General features: G+C 39.5%; 1 protein-coding gene across 1 annotated transcript in view; it reads right to left on the bottom strand.

Moving 5' to 3' along the window:
- The window catches only part of polrmt (polymerase (RNA) mitochondrial (DNA directed)), a 47,044-nt gene extending 32,577 nt beyond the window's left edge, over positions 1–14,467 (bottom strand). The window contains exons 1-8 of the mRNA XM_040129518.1: positions 14,326–14,467; positions 13,341–13,439; positions 12,036–12,904; positions 11,087–11,220; positions 5,809–5,995; positions 3,237–3,386; positions 1,416–1,583; positions 740–910 (exon numbers count right to left, since the gene is read on the bottom strand). Coding sequence (XP_039985452.1) covers positions 740–910; positions 1,416–1,583; positions 3,237–3,386; positions 5,809–5,995; positions 11,087–11,220; positions 12,036–12,904; positions 13,341–13,439; positions 14,326–14,467 — 1,920 coding nt within the window. The remainder of the gene's footprint in view (positions 1–739; positions 911–1,415; positions 1,584–3,236; positions 3,387–5,808; positions 5,996–11,086; positions 11,221–12,035; positions 12,905–13,340; positions 13,440–14,325) is intronic.
- Between the last annotated feature and the right edge of the window lie 1,389 nt (positions 14,468–15,856).

Genomic DNA, 15,856 nt, shown 5'->3' with positions numbered 1-15,856 from the left:
TAGTCTTGATGACATTAGTGTTTTCCCCAGTTACCAGAACCATCAAAACACTGGTAAAACACTGAGTCAGTGATATTGGCCGTAAAATTCCACTGAGTCCTTCATTTCACTCAAAAAATAATGAACAGCATGTCAATGAGCTGGTGAGCAGGGTCTATACAAAGATCCATCGGATCTCATCAACTGTCAATTGTAAATCATTTGTCTTAGACCTTATTTCATTCGTATATTTTTATATTTTACTGCTGATGTTGAGGGCCTGCCATGATCTCTCCAAAACTATCTAATGAACTGCTAAGTCCTTCAGTTGGCACCTTTGCAGACTACACAGTGTCTGCTGTACAGTTCAATATCTATCTTTTACAGTTAAAATGCTGCATGTAATGTTTTTCTTCTCTCTTACTACCGCATCAAGTTATCTGAGGAAGTGTTCATTTCTCAGATAACTTTGAGAACTACATACAAATAAGTTGGTTACGTTTTTTATTAATTTTATTCCTTGTTTATTTTACACATTTAAACTATGATTTTTTGATTTCGTAAGGCATGCATCAAAATCAAGAAACAAGTCTTTCTCTCACTTTTTGTTGTGACAAATTTATATTGTTTTGGACCACCACAATGCATGCAAAAAATGAAAATGGATATAATCCCCTTAGCAAAAATAATACACATGAGAAGTGCACAAAACGACAGACATCTGGAGCATCATTAAACAAGTAAGAGGTAATTTCTCTACCTTGGTATCTTTGGCCAGCAGGTCTGCGTAAGTGTTGTAGATGTTGCCCAACTTTTCCACCGTCTGATTCTGGTGTTTCTGTCGCACAGAGTACTTGGTATAGACCCTGTTGCCCAGATCTCCGGCTAAAATCTTCAGTGACTCTCCACTGGGAGGCAGGTTGGCAACACTCTGGACAAGAACAGTACACATTTCAAAAGGTCAAACAGGTTGAAAAGAGCAGCAAAAGGGTGTTGGAGGCTTTTGTCAGATCTGGCTTAGTTTAATAAAAAAAAAAATTTAAAAAAAAAAGCAGTCCTTCAGTTGGAGAGGAAATCAAAGTGAAATCAAAGTTGTTTCAGAAATCACATCACATCCTGTGAATTTGTTTATGTAGCTCAAAAGCATGCTCCCCTTTGCTGTCTAGGATAAAACCTAATGCCTTTTCCAGTCATTGTCACTGTCAGCTACTTGATTTGTGTTTTGTGGTTTCCCAGACTGATCAGGTTGTTTCTCCTTTGGAGAAAACAAAGGAGTGATAACAGCGACATCACTACATTACTTTTTTTTATGTTGTAGTAAAATAAAGCTGTGATCAATCAAATGTCTTCGACTCAAACACGGAAAAGTCTTTGTTAAATCTTAGATTTCTGGCATTTCACAGAGCGGCTGGGCTGGGTTAGGTGGGTTGTATTACCTGTAGCATGATGTCAACATACTCCCTATCCTCAAGCAGAAAGAGGTAGGGATAAAGGTTAAGCCTGTAGTCCTTGGTGTTGGTGCTTGCCAGGATCATCTTGCTCTCCCTTAGGGCCTGGAGGAGGATCTTCTGCCATTGAGCCCGCTGCTCCGCCAGCAGCTCCCTCTGAAAGGACAACACGTGAGTGAAGGCATCCATCTCATGACTGCGACTAACAGCAGGAAACCCTTAAAGAATGTGTCAAATAAAAGGACCAATCCTACAAATAATTATTTGTTAATAAAGACTACAACGTCTCTTTCCTGCCATCTAATTTTTAGGGTAGCACTCCATCTGCAATGGGTGTTGGTGATTTCCATCCCTGTAACTGAAAAGTTATTTAACTGTGATGAAAAGTTACTTTATTTATTATTGCAAAAGCACAGACTATATCCTTTGACCTAATATGTGAAGTCTTGATAGATGATTTAAACCTTAAACTAAGCAAATGAAGGAAAAGACATTAATATCTTGTACCCATACTGATTTTTTATTTTCAATCAGACTTCCGTTTTAACAACCACTGCTCTGTGCTCTCACGTTGTGGTACATATTTTGATCTAATGTGCTTTGAGTGAAGGGAGAAAGCCTGTTTTTTGAGCCAGCAGTCAGGACCAGTACTGGCTTCATCATTACTTGTATTTTCTACTGCACTTAAATGTTTATTTTCAATATTAACAGAATTCAATTAAGAAAAATGGAAAATATGCATCACCAGTTGGGAGGTACGCAGGTTTGTTGATGTATATACACCTGCCTGTGGAGGTATTGTGATATATGTATGTTCTGTCCATGACTGTGTGTATGTGTTAATGTTCACCCTTCAGAGTTTTACTCAGTCTGACTGAAGCAGAGGCAGTCTGGAATGTAGATTGAGAGGTGACTGCGTTGTCTCCAGTGGCCTTCATTACAATACATTATTATTCTGCCCTGCCTGTCAGTAAATGCTTCCTAACCACCAGGGACTCTCAGCCGGCTCAAATCCCATGTAGCCCATCTGCAGAGGCACACGAGTGAGGCTGAACTGTAAATGCCAGAGTTGGAAAGAAGGCACACCACAGGAATATGATGTTTCTTCCTTTAACCTGTCAGGCCTAAATGCATATTATTTCAAAGTTTAGATCAGAGAAAAAGAGAAACTTTACTTGTAGGAGACAATGTGTACCCATTGATGTGAAAAGTATGTTAAATGTGAATAAATCCTCACTTTGTAAATGGTCGTATATTAGTAATAACTAATTCAAACAAAGCAGACTACTGCCAAAATGATATGTACACACTACAGTCTGGATCTTACATCGTGTTGCAGGACGTTGGGCTTTGTAGGCAATCTGTAGGCTTTTATCCCAGTTTAAAGGGACAAACTTACTGCACATAACAGGAAGATAACTGATATTCTTCCAGCACAAATGATGCAATGTTTTCCTTCCATCAGGAAGCAACAGCATTTGTGGGAAAAACACTGCATCAGCAACAATACTATTGTAGATAATGGTACCACTGATCTAAACCAGTGTGTCAAAATTAATCTGACAATAATATACTGATGTTTAAAAATACACTATGCCGTACTTGTATATTTTAGGAAAAAAAAGGTTGGGTATAGATTTTAAAAATAAATTCCAAACCATCTATTATTAACCACTAAATTTTCTCAATGTCATAACATCCCATTGTTTTTACATTTCTGAGTAGTTTCAGCATCACAGACCTGTAAATCCGAAGTCTGTATTGAAGATGACGGGAAGAGGAAGAGAGGCAACAGAGGGTTTTGTTTACCATTTTGGCCATGTTTTCAGTGACGGGCTTGGCAGCCTCCACAGAGTCAATGGTGACAGTGCAGGCCTGCTCCACGCTGAGCTGACATTTGAAACGCTCCTGGAGCTCCTCCTGAGTGAAGTCCAGTTTGGGGTAGTGGTGGTCTGCCCTCTAAAACACGTAAACAAAAACGAGAGAGACAGACAGAGAGAAGTAAAGACTTCTTACTACTGTAGAACAGTAAGATGCTTCTTTGCCCTGATTTTAGCCTATTAGGACAGCAAGACTGGCAGACCCTTTGTAATCACTAGGTCGCTGGAAGTTGCTGGTACATGACCTGGGGATAAGCTTTCCCTGAGATGGTAAATTCAGGACATGTAGTAATTCCGGCCAGTCAGCAAAGGCCGAGTGATAAAACCATCTCAGTCTGCTGCCATGAGAGAATAAATCTGAGATTCAATGTCTATATTGCTAGAAAACAAAAAAATTACTCTCAAGTGTAAGAAGATGAAGAAACGTTGTGGGTGATTTATCAAATTGTATTATCAAACCCTATCAAACCCCTAGATATTGCATATAGGCAAAGATGAAAGGAAATAAATCCAGCAAACATAATGGTCTACTAAAGTCCAAATTGATCAGAAATGTCCTGAAATACACGTATACAGTATGTGTGGGCTTAGTGAAAAAACTTCTAAGCACAGTGTTAACAGACGCCTGTTATGCAGCTTCAAAAATCTTACCAGAACAAAGGGGTTTGCAGTTTCCCAGTTACCTACTAAGAAACCAATCTGACAGACACTGCCAAATTTCTTGCTAACAGAAATAAAATGTGGATTAAAGGTCAATTCTTGTTGAAAGAAACAGTGACCTTTCCGAGGCTATAAGACCACTTGATAATATCTGTACACATCATAGAAAGGTTGCACGCATGAGTAAATGCAGTAAAGCAGTGCGAACATTTAGAAGCTCATGGACAGCAGACAAGATACAGTAGACTGTAAATTAGGCCTCAGAGAGATGGAGCGTGGACAGCAGCCAGAGCAAAGCTTAAGTAGCGTTGCACATAAATTGCTCACTAGACAGCTCTTGTACAATATTACAACTTTAGAACAATAAAGGGGCAAAGAGGGTAACACCTCATTATCATTAGACAGGGATTAAATCGATAGATAGCTGCTGTTAAAATGTGCTGGCATGAAAATTTGAAAAGTACAAACCTGCAGCTTCCAGTTTACAAAGAAAAGAACAAAGCTCCATAGAAGGTAAGCAATATTAAAACTATATCAATAAAATGGGCAAACATATAGGCCAGTTTCAAGATGAAAAAATAATCAAATGAGAGAATACCAGACAAATTCTGATGACACGCTGAAACTAGATCAAACTGCATTTTGTTCAATCTACAGCTTCATCAATATTCCTTCTCAAAACAACAAGCAATATTCTAATTAGTTTGTGCTTCTGCTCCTAACGCTGATTCAAAATCCCCCAGAGGCCATCCTGTCTGCTACTCCGTTATCTAGAGGACCAGTTATTTGGACAGCCTTTAAGCTATTAAATCAACTTGCCAAAAAGTCACAGTCATAGTTGGATAACCAACTAGTACATCAGCCTTGAAAATCCAATCAGAGGCAATAGTAATGGAGCAGTCACATTTGACCTGTTTCACATGTCAGTAAGTGGCATAGTTTCACATAGACTCTTAAAATAAAAATAAATGACCTGCTGACTGCTATAATCACACACACAAGCCAACACTAAGATAAAGAGGACCAAAAATTAAAGTGATTTTCGGTCCTCTTCTTTTCAATCAGTGCACCGATTGAGGCTAAATATACTGCAATTGTACAAAAAGCTGTTAATGAATCATATGATAGTCAGGAGAGGAAGGGAGGTGGGAAAAAATGAGGAGAAGCTAGAGGAGGAGAGGCAAGGAAAGCGGAGGACCCATTAGAAAGCAGAGTTGGCTCACTATAAATAGGCCAGTGCCTGTCTGGCTGTGAAGGGGTGACAATCAAATCTTTCGTAGTCACGCTGGAGCCTTCTGACAGCTTTCCCAGCTTTTTGGTGTTTCGACTGGCAAAGCATACACAAGACTCAGCCGTAAAAACAACTCACATCTGTATTTATAGTCATACAATATCACTTTTTAACATAAAGCCCCACACCGTGTTTAAATAAACTCCCTTACCAAATTTCCATGAAGACTTTTAACACTGCTGTTAGATTGAAAATCCATTCTTTATGAAATGGGTAATGGGAAAATGCCTTATGATGCATCACACCCTTATAAGTAAAAGTGTATATGGCTGATTACACCCAAAATGCAGTTTATGCTGTTCCAACATAAGCAAGTAATGGTAACTATTATATCCATTCATATCAGTTTAAGATAATTTAGAGCACAAAGACCAGCCGATAACACTTAAATGTAACTCCTTTATATCAGCAATGACGACATCAGTGGATTAACTGGGCTAATTATTTTCTGTGGCTCATTTACAACCTCAGCAAACATTTGAAAAGATTTATATACAGTCATTGTATTGTATTGTATGTCATGTTTCATCTCAAAGCTAGACCATGGTACCTGTGTGTAGAATTCCTGAACCAGCGATGAATAAGACTGGTCTGTGGTCGGGTTGAGGCAGGGCTTGTAGTCAGGCTGGATGATGCGTATGGCTTTCAGCACCATGTCTCTCTCATCTTGTTGGAACAAACACTGGCTGAACAGATCGTCCACAGACAGACCATCCTCCTCCATCTGACTCAGGCACCTGGATATACAGGGACATACAATCAGCGTATCAGCTTTTAATACATTTCAGTGTATACTTACTGTGCTACGTGATACCTGCAGAGGGTAGAGCAAGGCAGAAAAGGCCAATCCTATGTTATTCATGTCTGACAGGAGCAAGTGTTTTAGTATACGGTACTGGCAACAGACAAAGATGGCTTGCTTCATAAGAAGTTATTAGAGTTAGCTAGATGGTTGTTCAGGTTTAATGTTCATATTACTGGCCCATAAGATGACACAAGAGGTACATTTTCATTTATATGGGAGATTATGGTTATATGAGGAACCAGACTTCACAACCTTCTGACCTGCCTGTTGATGTGGGAATGGGACTAAGATAATCACATAACTTTCTGGGTCCCTGATTAATTCAGCTTTAAAAAAAAAAAAAATTAAAAAAAACTCCCCTGGAGGTTGGATCCTTGTATACGTCTCAACTACCCTGATCGACAGTTGCAGAATATCAATTTAAGTATTTGCACTGACAGGCTTATCTGTTTGACTTAAAGTATGAGTTTGATCCAGAGGCAGATGGGCAATAAGGACATCAGTGAAATGTTTATTTAAACTGAATCTCCTAGAGAGAGCACAATCTCCATGACTGGACTGCAGAATGCAGATAATGCCAATGTGCAATCAGTCCCTGGAATACAAATGAGAGGTGTAATAACATGATTATTTCATAACTCAGTTTGATATATGATACCTAAGAAGGGCAGTGAATGAATATTTTCAGCCTGGTGGATCTTTTTTCTTCTTTGATTGGTGGGATCCAGCGGCTAAAGATACATATTTGCGTAAATTATTGAATGAATGTTGATATGTTCTCTAGCTGTACATTAAGGGGGAGCACAAACAAAAAGGTGGGTTACGACAAATGATACATATCAATGTCTGGCAAAACAAAGTAATAAACTGTATTATTAGCAGTGCATTTCACACACTGCTTCATTGTACACTGGCTTAATTTGGATGACTGAATATCACCCAAGTACTGTGTGCTATTTGTATGACCTTTTGTGTACACTATGCAGTATTTTTTTATTGTGTAATTACAGATATTGTACATCTACAGGGGGGAAAGCTTGTTAGTGTCATGCACACTTTGTAGCCTAAACCATGTTTGGTTGCACTGCTCCCCAGAGGTTAACATCAAAACTCCAAAGGATAGGCCAAGAGACAGTAGTGATGAAAACCTATTTATCATTGAGCAGAGAGGATAACAGAGCTTCGTCCTGCACACCTTTTCCTCGAGACATTATAAATAACAGCACGCGAATTACCATCTGGAGGAAACCCTGGCTCAGCAACTTCCACCAACTTAATCAAATCAGAAGTGAGCAGGGCATTGCTAATGAATGACTGAATAAAATAAAAGAGGCACTGTAATACAAGACACAAGTCATTTGCCTACCATTTAAAGTTTTGTAGTGTATGTGTGGAAATATTTCTAAAGCAAGCCTAAGTGGTGAAATTTTTTAGAATTTTCACTCATGTCTCAGAGTCTCTTGTGATGCAACATGCAATTTTGGTCTGCGTAAATGAGAGAGCCTTGAACAAAGAGAGGATTAGTCTGGGTGCTAACAGTGTGGTCCAGAGTAACAAAGAGGGCAGAGAGGTTGAAAGACAGAGCATAATCAGCCCGGTGACTGCCCTGCTGCACCCTAGGGAGCAAGGAGCTCTGGAGGACACAGCACTTAAAAAGGGAAACCTTAAAGGGATAAGTGCGCGTGAGTCAGTGTGTGCATTTGTGTGTGAGAGAGAGACAGAGGAGAGGGGAACGGATTGGTACACTGAGGGCAAGGATGCTGCAGGGGAGACTTCAGAGTCGGGCTATAATAAAAGGGGGAAACAGTAAAGAAAAGAACTGGCAGACAACAAACAAAGTGAGTGACGGAGAAAATGATCATAGTGAGGAAAGTAAGAGCAAAGAGAGGCTGCTTGGCCAGAGACTGAGGAGGAATGCACCACTGCAGAACAACAATGTCATATGAGCATCATCTTACAGAGATCGATGGACCAACCAGATACCTACCACCAACCTTCCTGCTCTGCCACCTGTCCTGCTATTGGACCATGCTGCATAGGGTGATGTCCCCGAGGTTCAGGAAGAAAGTATGTGTGTGTTTCTGTGTCCGTGTGTGTTGTTTGTGCAATAGCACTTAATGTGACTGAGGCTGATGAAGCTCTCTAACAACTAATCAAGCCAGTGGGGACATGGGGGAAATTATTATATCTCATCATTTTACTGCAAAATCATGTTGTAGAAGTGGGCTATTGTTCATGGTGGGATTAGAAGCTAGCTCTGTCCAAATTCACAGGCTGCCTTCATCAAAGGACATAGCCTAATAAGGTCAAACCTTGAGGACTGGAGGTTGTAGGCTGAACCTGTACTCCCTTACCAAGTGAGGAGTTATAATATCAAAGAGACCAAAACTAATGGTGAATTCAGACAGTTCTTGTCAAGTCATTACCTCAAAATTCTCAAAAAGTCTACCAAGAGGTGGTTTTTTCAAATGGTCAAGTGCTAACTACGTGTGGTATAAACACAGTCAAGTTTCCTTATACCTAAAAGTTGTGACATTTTTCAATTCAATTCAATTTTATTTATATGGCACCAAATCATAACAGAAGTTATCTGGAAGCACTTTTCATATAGCGCAGGTCTAGACTGTACTCTTTACAATAATATTTACAGAGACAAAACATATCCAATGAGCAAAAACTTGGTGACAATGTAACTAGTTAATTGTAAATATTACAGCCTAATAGATACTGAATTTTTGAGGGTTATATGGAGATCTAGAAAAAGATATTTGAGCATTAAAAACAGATTAGAAAGTTGTATATCTGTTGAAATTCTTTTTTTTTTTTAAACATAAACACATTATATAACCAAATATTTTGAATAAGGAGATATGTACTCGAGCAAGGTCCAAGAAATTTGCCAAGTGATATAAGCTTAATGCAGATACTATGCATCAGTATTTGTCAGCTGATAAATTAAAAAAAAACAAAAATGCCATATTAAGTTTATTTACAGTAATTTAAAAACAGTGTCACCATGACATAGCTTGTTCACCAGAGAACACTAATAATTTGATTTTTCAACGGCAAAATGTCTTGCTTAGTACAATGTTGGTCCTGTCTAGAGGACTCTTATCAAGGTTGTTTATCATATGTATTTATGTTTTAAAAAAACAACTTTTGGCTGGTACAATTTTATCATAACCTTTAAACAGGATCAGCCTCAAAAATACAGTTCAGTTCAATTCAGCCTTTATTAACAACACGGCTGATGGAGGGTTTGTACAGTATTGGTTGGACTATAATATGTACTAAACTGTAAATATATCCATTTATTCCATGTATCTGCAACAACTTATGTGCTGATGAACATGTACAGTGGAGTTTATGTCTGGTGTACCTTATTTATACCATGCATTGTCTTTTTTCCATCAGTCCAGTTCATATAAGTGTCAAACTGTACACAATTACTTGGTAAATACTGTAAAGTGAAGTCAACTAACATGGATTTGATTAGCGTTAACAAGGACTGCCTGAATTCTTTTGACCCGTCAACAAGGGATTTGGGGATACTGAGGGCCACAAGGGAAACACCATTTGGAGTAAGACACCCCTGTGAAGGAAGCAAGCTGAACTGGGACACAAACTATGTATCTTAATTCAAAGAGGGCATGCCTAAAATTGCATGTTCAACAGTGTCTTTATATCGACACGTATTAAGGTAAATGAAACTAACAACCACTGTGCCCTGTATTTACTCCTGCTATAATATAATAAGTCCAGACTAATGTCAGGCCCTTCAAAAGAAAAAAAAAAAAAAAGAAAATTCAATATGAGCTCTGCCACTGCCTGGGCAGCAGGCCAACTAATTGTACTGGCAGCCATCAAACAGGCACACACACTAGGAGACATGTAGTCTTGTGCTGGGGGTGTGAGTTGTGCCCAGCGGGGTAATGTTTGCTAAATGTCATGTAATAAATCTAAGGGTGGGACTGAAACACAGTTAGTGACATAACAACGCAAGTGACTTGTCAGGATGACCTAGTTACTGCAGAGACACAACTGCGCTACTAGTTGTCAAGGATATCCTTGATGAAAAAAGCTGCAAAGACTTGCTAAGATGTCTGAGCAAAAGTAAATGAAATACCCCTCAATGCATTGTATGTAGGGTTCTGCTGCCATGTAACTGAATTAATCTAAACCAACCTCATTAACACTGTGTCAGTATGCTGACACAGCCAAAACTATTTTTAGTGGCCTTGTGAAAGAAACAATAATTAATACAGAAGTTTCCGCAATAAACAAAAATTTTAAGACACAATCATGCCACGCTGGGTTGCCATGGAAACAACATCAGCGATTATGGCAAGGAACTGGAAATAAGGTGCAAAGCGTCAGGAATACTGGTAGCTGTCATCTTAATACAGGAGACACTGAACACTGTTTAGCAATCAGAAAAAAAACACAAATAAGACCACAAATTAAAAGCCAGAAACACAATAAGTGAGAAGTCTTGATTTGCTTATTAGGGATGATCTGAAAATAGGGTATTGTGAGATTAACGCCAGGATACACTGGGGACAATGCTGTTGAGCTGATATACAGTGCCTGTTTCCTCTTGGATCCAATTGTTTTCTGACATTTTTGTGGTTGCAAAACTGAGATGATGCCCTATTTATTATTTTGATTGGTAGGGTAAAAAATATGTATAAACACTGTGCAGTAAACTGTCTGAAAATAAGCATCCTTGTCAATATTATATTAGGATTCAAAAGTCATTAACAGTGACAGTCATAACTAAAGTCACAAATAAAAAGTCTGTCCGAGCTAAAAGGAAGTCACAAAAGTTGTGGCAGAAGATTTTGGTAAAAAGAAAACCATGAGGACAGCATGACACCTGCTGGTTAGTCTGTGCATTGCCGCCATGCCCTCTTTTTAAAACTCTTTAAAAGTCTCTATACCCCCTCTTGTTAAATACCAAATGATACTGATCAAATGTTTGTAATAATCCTTGTTAATGGGTGTTGTGTGTGTGTGCACATACCTAGTGATGACTTTTGGGGAACAGCTGGGATTGCGGCCCATACACTCCAGAGCAGCACAGTAGGATCCCAGATTTGGCTTCAGACCAGCCTCTTCTAACAGAATAAACATGCGGCCAATCTGATTTAGTGTGCCCTACAAACAGAGAGACATGGAAGGGCCATTAAACTTTGCCTCCAAGTGCACTTTACACCACTGTTTACTAGCATTTTTCATGACACCAAGGACACTACTGACAATTAGTCTTAAAAAAATTATTGTCCAAACTCTGCCATCTAGATGCGGCCTTAGCTAGGCAATTATAATATAAATACTGGTACCTACACATTCTTCTAACAGTTGTTGTCATTCATTCATTCAGTAGACCGTCCCAAAGAATGCTTACAATAGTAACAATGTAATTAATGTAGAGAATTCAGCAAATGGCTTGTCATCTTTCACTAAACATTTTGAAACATCTCAAATCGTTTAATTAGCAGTGTGACCATACACCTTTATCAAGAAGAAAACACTGTGACATGCAACAATAGGAAAATCACAGGTGCAAACAATACAATGAATGATGGCTGAATTCCATTAAGATGCTTCAGTTTTTCAGGGTCTTGTTATATTGCATACTGTCACACTGCCATGGATTACTGGGATATATAAATAGAACAAAACCATTGTTAGGGGTTATTTATAAGACCTGAGCTTTTCTTGCTATAACAAGTCAAAATTTAGCCCTCCTTATTTTAGTCTTTTGATTGGTTAACCACCACACGAACATTTGTGACCCCACTAAAAAGGTGCTGCCGTATAAGGGCTGCACACAGGTTATTTTCAAAAATCAGTCAAGCCTGAAAAGTTTACTGTCACACATAATCTAATTTTCTTTCCTTATCTAAAATGTATAAAAAGCCAAATCCAAAGCCACAAAGGGCTCAGGTTTCAAACACTTTTGAACTCACCTTCTTGGCCCACACCCTCATCATGATGTTATAGACACCTGTGTTCAGATGTTTACGTCGACTCATTACTCTGTGCTGGCTGAGTAGAAAACAGTGTGCCCTGTCAATGTCCCCTGCAAACACACACGCCTGCAGGTAGGAGCGGATGCTCAGCTGGATGTCCCCACACGCAGTTCCTTCACTGCCCGCCTGCAGGCGTTCCGGGTTACTAGAAGAGGTCCACTGGTTCACCTGCTGACTGAGCCTCCTCTCCAGCTCTTCCATCTCAGCCAGCTCCATAGCCCTGCCTTGAGCATCTCTAACAGTCTGCTTTTGGCCCTCCTCGCTGAGAGGCTGATTTCTAGAGTCCTTCCACTTCCCTTTAGAGACTTTATGTGGTACGGCTGCTGCAGCAGTAGCACCAGTGGAAGTAGCTACTGAAGAAACTGCAGCACGGATTTCATCAGATAATTTCATGCATCCTTTGCTCTTCTTAATCAAAGGCATATTCTTTTTAGCTGTGGTAGATATAGTTTTATGTGCTGTGCCTGGGAGCATCTGGGAGCTGCTTTTGCTACCTTTAGATTTGGCTATTGGTTTCTCCTTGACATTTTTCTGAATTTTCTGTTGGAGATGCTGCTGCCTCTTAATTTTGTTTTTTCTCTCCTGAGTTAATTTTTCCATCCAGCGGCTGGGCTGAGATTTAGAGGGTCCTTTAGCAACAGTCTGTCCTGATTTAGGAATGTCAGTTTTCTCCTGAGAGGTGCTTTTGGGACCCCTACCAGATGAAACCCCTCTTCCAGAAGAGGGGGCTTTAACAAATTGCACCTTAGCATGTTGGACGTCTAGAACGATGTCAGTTTGGAGTTGCTGGATCCTGGCCTCAAGCACTGAGAGGGGGAAATAATAAAGGCATCTAATGTGAGTAAAAAAAATGACTGACCAGCCTCTTTCAGAGTAATACACTGAAATACAGACAGCACTACAGGCTACTGAACTCTAACATCTAACAACCTGGTAGCCAAAAAACCTAGGACATATACACACCAATTAAGGAACACCAAAGGCTGTTTAAGTCAATGTATACTGCACAATTCTCAAACAATTATTGTGACTCGAAGCTCTTCAGGACGGATCAGTGTACCAGCATATCTAACACGAGTCCTGGACAAAACAGTATACAGAAAAGAAAACCTGTCACAGAATGCTTAACATACCAGTATTTGGTATGACCTTGCAATCATTTATGACATGCTATTTAGCATGGTGTGGTATTGGGAGTTAGATATGTGGCAACACGACAACCCGCCGTCTACAACAACATACCGTCTAACAGCTGAGACTGTTCCAGTACACGTTTCTTTGCATCTTCTGTCTTTGGGATTACAAATGAAACATTTCTTCTTTGAAGCTGGAGAGGTGTCCCTGAAAAAACAAAAACAGCTGTATACCATTAGAACTTATGGAAACATTTTGCTGAATAACATGCTGCATACATATGCCTCCATTTCCTAACCAATACGACGGTATTCAAAAGCTTAGGCTTGGTCTCTTAGTCATTTAGCCTCTGATAGTAATGGTGCAACAATTAATAACAGTAGCAATAGCGTATTCTACTTATTGTAAAACAATAGAAACAATGACCTATTACAGTACATAAATGTGGCTACACTTTCCTTCCACATACACAGGAGGAGCATTTGGGGGTTCAGTGTCTTGCTCACGGACGAGGAGGAGCTAGGGATCGAACCGCCCACCTTTCGGTTGACCCACTCCACAACCTGCGCTTCAGCCACCTCACAGTCGGAGCTAAAATGAGGCTGCTATAGTCAAGTAATGTTATGGTTAACTGAAGTTAGTCGCTTGAAAGAATGGGTCTGGAGCTCTTTAGCAGTCAAGCAATATTAGTGACAGTTACATCGGCTAAAGATGTTACAGGGAACAAACGCAACTTAAAAGACAGGTCTGAGATGTTTACTCGCTCCCTTTAAAAAAACAAAAACAAAAACAAAAAACCCAACAACAAAAACAAAAAACAATTAACTTTCAAGTTCATGTCCAAAAACCAAACATCTCCATCTATACTCAATAACGAATCATTTTTCCAAACTCTTACATGAGCTACCTTTGCTATCTGCTCGTCCAACAAGACACAAACCATTCAGTAAACCCTTGGGCTGAGTTAGCACGTAAGTACATCAACACTTTAGGAAAGAGTCCTCGAAGAAATCGGGGAAAAAAAAACCTGTACATCACACTGCAGCCACACAGGTTGTGGTATCAGTCTGAGACAGAGTATCCTTCGGCTCACCTGATATTCGTCTGACTGCACCGTTTCTTAACGACCCACAAAGCTGACAGCAGTCCGCAAAAGACACGCGAACAGCACACTTTTCAAATAAGCTGCGACTAATCAGACATTTGGCGAAGGCACATACTCTAAGAAGTGACATATTGACATGTAATAACCGCGTTACTTCTTAGCACAAGGCAGCCATCTTAAACGAGACCAAGCTAATCGCGAGGAGAGGTAGTCGTTTTTTATGGCATGTTTAGAAGATCGCAGATAAATCGAGTGAGGCTTTTTGGCTCTTGTCTCTCCCGTAATCCTTGTAAATGTTGCTTTGCTTTGATTCAGGACATAATTAGAGATATTTAAAGAGCTAGAAGTAATTACACAACAGGTTTTAGTTATTAACCACCTTTTGTTAGATTCACTAATGTATTTTTTCTTTTTTCAGTATCTCATTGACAGAACTGCAATTATTTATTGCTTGATATTTCTTAGCAAGCGTTTCTCTTTTCCTTTCTATCTTTCCAGTGACTACAGTGATTTATTCATACACATCACAGCAGTTTGAAATGGGTAGTGAATTATTTTTGGCCTACAGATGGCAGTCTCACCACAGTCAACCAAGTAGGAGGTCAAACAAAAGGCCAAGGCTAACATGAGTGTCTTATAATTTGTATCATATTTTGAAATTTGTGTTCATATTTATGTAATTTTACAACCACTATAAATACATGATTCTTTCAGAGGTCAAATATTTCGTTCATGCAACTTTAAAGTCATTGGTATACTATATAGTTTAGATATAGTTTAAATATTGTATACTATGCAGGCAAAGTTAAAGACCATCCAAACTCCATGAATGATAATGTAAATGTAAAGTGAAATTCACAATTTTTCAGTCATCTTTGTAACCATAACATCTGTCACCTAAAAACACCACAACATCCTAGAGAGGTGTGTGTATGTCGTCTCAGGACTTGTACAGCATTTACAGTTCCTGTATAAATGATTTGCCTGTTTAAATTTCTCATTAATTCAGGGCGAAAGTGCTGCATATGAGGTTACATTTTTAATGTAATCTGAAGCTGGTTGTATACACATGCAACCCGCTCTCCTGCTGACCTGACCAAAGCACTTGTAACAGCCTGTGGAAAAATTATTGTCTTCTTTTTCCGGTCGACTTTTGAAGTTCAAACAACATACAGTTTAAAGTGTGACTCAGCTCCAAATTGTTACTAAAACTGAATTGATTTCATTCACCTTCTGACCCCCAGCAGTGTCAGCCTCCCCTTGTCATGCATCCATAAAGCATGCTTAAACACTTTACCAGCCTTTTGTGTCTCGGCATGTTGGAGGTTAACACAAGCACTACTTGATGTGGGGGGGGGTCAGAGTGGGAAATGAGGTCCAGGCAGTACATCTTTTCTCAGTGGAGGCAGTGGCTGAGAGCACAGCAGTGGGTGTCTGCTGCTGAGCTGTAGGTGAGGATCAGGAGGTGTTTGTTGCCACGGTTCACGAGCAGGGCCCCTTGACAGCCTCGTTTGATGTG

The sequence above is a fragment of the Xiphias gladius genome, chromosome 6 (genome assembly GCF_016859285.1).
Source record: "Xiphias gladius isolate SHS-SW01 ecotype Sanya breed wild chromosome 6, ASM1685928v1, whole genome shotgun sequence".
Classification (NCBI taxonomy): Eukaryota; Metazoa; Chordata; class Actinopteri; order Istiophoriformes; family Xiphiidae; genus Xiphias; species Xiphias gladius.
This window is presented reverse-complemented; position numbering and strand designations above follow the sequence as displayed.